Genomic DNA, 4,512 nt, shown 5'->3' with positions numbered 1-4,512 from the left:
AATGAAAAGACCCACTCATGGATAACAGTTCATATTACTAGAAAGCTTCCTAAAGTAGGGGTGTCTGGGTAGCTCAGTTGGTTAAGCTCAGGTCATGATTCCAGGGTCCTGAACTGAGCCCTACATCAGGTTCCCTGCTCAGTGGAGAGTCGATTTCTCCCTCTCTGTCTGCCCCTTTCCCTATTTGTGCTCCCTGAAACTCTCTCCCTCTCAAAATAAATAAACATTAAAAAAAAACTCTTCTTAAATTAATCCTAAAGTCAATCTCCTAAAAATAATACATGACTTGTTTTGTGACTAAACTATTCTAAACTTCTTTTAACTTATCACATTATTTTAATGTTAAACTTATTTATCATATTTCAATGTAAATTTATTTTATTTTAAACTTGCTTTTGAAAGGTAATATGGAAGAATAGACATTAATCTGAAAAAGAATAGTAATGAGAGACTGCTCATCTCATGATGTATGTGATAATGTATATAAAACAAATGGGTTATATATAAGTTAAAATAAATTTAAAATAGTTTAGATACAAAACAAAAGTCAGTTATTATTTTTAACAAGATTCAATTTAAGAAGATTAATTTAGGAAGACTTAGTTTTCCATACTGAGAACTGTTATCCATGAGCCAGTCTTTTCATTTAACAAGTCATCTTTTATGACCTTGGGAACTGCTTCCATTTTCTGCCTGTGTGAGTTATGCCTTCTAGATATCTGCTGTTCTTCATCTAAGGCTTCTGAAACGATGCTTGGCATTTTTCTGTAAGAAAAACCATCTCTTTCAGGAAGTGCATGACTTAAGTCGTCACTGAGCATCCATGTGGTCCATCTACAAACCTATGTGTAACATAAATATGTTATATATGAAAGCAATAATATTGTGTATCAGTAGGGACATGAACAAAAAGATGAATGAAACAGGAGTCCTGATCTGGATCCAAATAAAAATATGACTTTAGAATATAATACTCAGGATTCAGGTCAATGGCAAAACAAAAAGTATGCAAATGTCAAAAAAAAACCCTGAAATTTAGAAAACTGACTATTCCTCCATAAATCTTCAACTCTTATATCAAAAAGTTTCAGATGGATCTAAAATTTTAATGTAAGTTATACAACCTCAAAAATGCTTTAAAAATTAGCTACTGAATTGTGGAACACTGAAAAGAAATTTTTTAAAAAGAAAATTTAAAATAATAATTACTGAAAAACAGTTTAGGAATATTTTGGTATAAGTGAAGTGGGAAAATCTTTTAAAGATAACAACCCAAAACAACATTAAATATTAAATCTTAAGAACTTTTTTGCATGCTAAAAGGATTCTACAAACTATACAAAAGCTAAAAACACATCACAAGCCAAAAAGATAATTGCTGCATACACAACAATAAAGGGATCCTTCCCTCAGAATGTAATCAATCATAAAAATCACTATGGAGGGGCACCTGAGTGGCTCAATGGGTTAAAGCCTCTGCCTTCGGCTCGGGTCATGATCCCGGGGTCCTGGGATTGAGCCCCGCATTGGGCTCTCTGCTCTGGGGGGAGCCTGCTTCCCCCACCCTCTCTCTGACTGCCTCTCTGCCTACTTGTGATCTCTCTCTCTCTCTGTCAAATAAATAAATAAATAAATAAAATTAAAAAAAAATAAAATAAATCACTATGGTAAAGATCAATGATTGAAAGAAATATGTAAAAGAGCATTAATAGGTGATTCACAGAAAAGGAATATAAATCATATTAAAAATAAACTCGATAATATGAAAAAGATTTCATATTAATGAGATTATTTTCTACCATAATATTTATCAGGTAAGGTTTATTGAGAATGTGGACACAAATACCCTCACAGACTATGAGAAGCAGTTTAGCTACTAATACAATCTCAAGCATGATAGTTTGACAAAAACTATAAATACTCACTTTTAACTATCTGATCATTGTTTCAAATACATAGATCAACAATTCCACTGCTAAGAACTCATACTTGCACATGTTCACAAACACATACTTATTGCAAAAAAAAATTTTGTAGGAAAAGGTTAGTAAAAACATGAAGAGAAATGAATACATTTATTTATTTTAGTAAATGTTTATAAATGAGTAATATGGAGTACATGAAAAACTGAGAGATCTTATGGACTGGTGTGGAGTATCTTCAAAATGTTGCAAGAGATTTCACTTATATGTGGAATTCAAAAAAAGAAAAGAAAAAGACAAAAAAACAGTGAAACAAACAAAACCCAGAAATGTATTCTGAGAACAAACTGGTCATACAGAGAACAAACTGGTCATTGCCAACAGAAGGGGATGAAGGGATAGGCAAAAATAGGTGAAGGGGATGAAAAGCACAAGGTTTCAGTGATAAAATAAATATGTCACAAGAATGAAAAGGACAGCACAGGAAACACAGTCAAAAACAATGTAGCAACTTTGTATGGTAACACATTAAAACTACACTTATCATTAAAAGCATCTCTTAATGTACAGGATTGTTGACTCACTATGCTATATTTCTGAAACTACTATAATGTTGTATGATAACTATACTTCAGTTAAAAATATAGAAATAAGCAAAATAACTATACTTCAGTTAAAAATATAGAAATAAGCAAAATAAAGGTGTATTTTTTAAAAAAGAAGTTGCATAATAAAGGCAAACATTTAAATACACAGAGAAAAAAATACATACATGTATTTAAATCAAAATGCATTTGCAAAGTTTTTACCTCATGAGTCTTTAACAGATCAAGACTAACTCTGGGCAAGAGGAGTAGAGACCACACTGAGAGAGAAGTTGGTAATTTATTCAACATTGTTTCCAGTTGTACAGGATCTGCTCTTGTACTGCTTATTATTGTCCATCACACTTCAATTTTTCTTATGAAAACACTTATTTTATATCTAAGGCAGCAGAAATTTAATATACAAGACAGTATATACATCATTAAATAATATAAAGAGTATAATAAAAAGATTACCTTAAATAACAAGAATCTAATTAAAAATAATGCACATCTCAGAAAACAAATTTTAAAACATAACTTAATTAAAAATTATTGTAATCATATAAAAATCTCCTCATTAATTCATTACCCATTATTAACTCCTTGAGATAAAAGCATTACACCTTTCTAATAAAGTGATCAACAAGACACTGTAGACCTTACTTAGCAAGAAGGGAAATGTTATTGTAGCACAATCATCCTGTTCATTCTTTAATTAACTTAATTAATTTTAAACAAAGAGACTCTGGATCATTTTAAGAAGAATTCTGCATATTTAGAAAATGGGATCCAATGTAAAATAATGCTCCTCATGGTGGATAATACACTTATCGACTAAAAGACATGGTATTTCTTCTCCAGAGCTTCTTTATAGCATTTGTCATCTCAGAATTTCTCAGAGTGTAGATCAGTGGGTTCAGCATGGGGGTTATGACTGTATAAAACACACTCAATGATTTGTCAATGGGGAAGGTCTTAGCAGGTCTTGCATACATGAAAATACAAGGAACAAAGAAGAAGACCACCACAGTGATGTGGGAACCACAGGTCTGGAGGGCTTTCCGCCTCCCTTCCGGACTAAGGTTCTTTAGAGAGTACAAGATGACACCATAAGAGATGAGCAAGAACGCAAACACAATAGTGCAGATCATCCCTCCATTGGCCACCACTAACAGGCCAATGACATACGTGTCAGTACAGATGAGCTTCAATAAGGGGTACATGTCACAGAAAAAATGATCAATGACATTGGGGCCACAGAATGGAAGCCCATAAATAGTGATAACTTGAATTACTGAATGCAGAAAACCTCCCACCCAGGACACTACCAGCAGCACAACACATACACACTGCCTCATGATCACCAAATAATGCAAGGGTTTGCAGATGGCCACATAGCGGTCATAGGCCATCACCAGCAGAAGAAAGACCTCTGATGCAGCAAAAAAGTGCTCTGTAAATAGCTGGGTCATACAAGATTGGAAGGATATTGTATTTTCCCCAGACGATAAGTCTGAAATCAATCTGGGGCAAATGGAAGATGAATAAATGACATCCATAAATGATAAGTTAGCAAGAAATAAATACATAGGTGAGCCTAAGGTCTTACTGACAATTACAGTCACCACAATGAGCAGGTTTCCTACCACAGAAAAAATATAGAAGAGCAAGAACATAACAAAAAGGACCTTCTGTTCCTTTGGATCCTGGGTGAGGCCCAAGAGGACAAAATAAGTTACATTGTTTCTTGGTTCCATGTAGCCTTGGTAGGAGCTGACTCTCCTAATAGAAGGAAGTGATCTACAAAACAAAGGGGAAAACTTTTGAATGCATTACAAGATTAATCTTCTATTGACTCATTCAATTAAAAGAATGTGGAAGGCGTATCTGTTTCTGTCAAATGTGTAATGGATGTTATAATTTCCAGTTGAACAAGCCATGGTTTCCTCCCCTCACTGATAGCATACATAATAATCACCAATGAAATAAGTGCCATTACAAAA

At 33.5% G+C, this 4,512-nt stretch overlaps 1 protein-coding gene across 1 annotated transcript; it reads right to left on the bottom strand.

Annotated features, from left to right (window-relative positions):
* Nucleotides 1–3,336: 3,336 nt before the first annotated feature.
* Nucleotides 3,337–4,266, bottom strand: LOC122914348 (olfactory receptor 4A47-like). Its single transcript, XM_044260977.1, has one exon. It carries the CDS (start codon nt 4,264–4,266, stop codon nt 3,337–3,339), a length of 930 nt encoding a protein of 309 aa, XP_044116912.1.
* Nucleotides 4,267–4,512: the final 246 nt, after the last annotated feature.

Source organism: Neovison vison, chromosome 7 (assembly GCF_020171115.1).
Source record: "Neovison vison isolate M4711 chromosome 7, ASM_NN_V1, whole genome shotgun sequence".
NCBI lineage: Eukaryota > Metazoa > Chordata > Mammalia > Carnivora > Mustelidae > Neogale > Neogale vison.
Note: the sequence above shows the minus strand (reverse complement) of the source record. Positions and strands in the feature narration are given on the sequence as shown.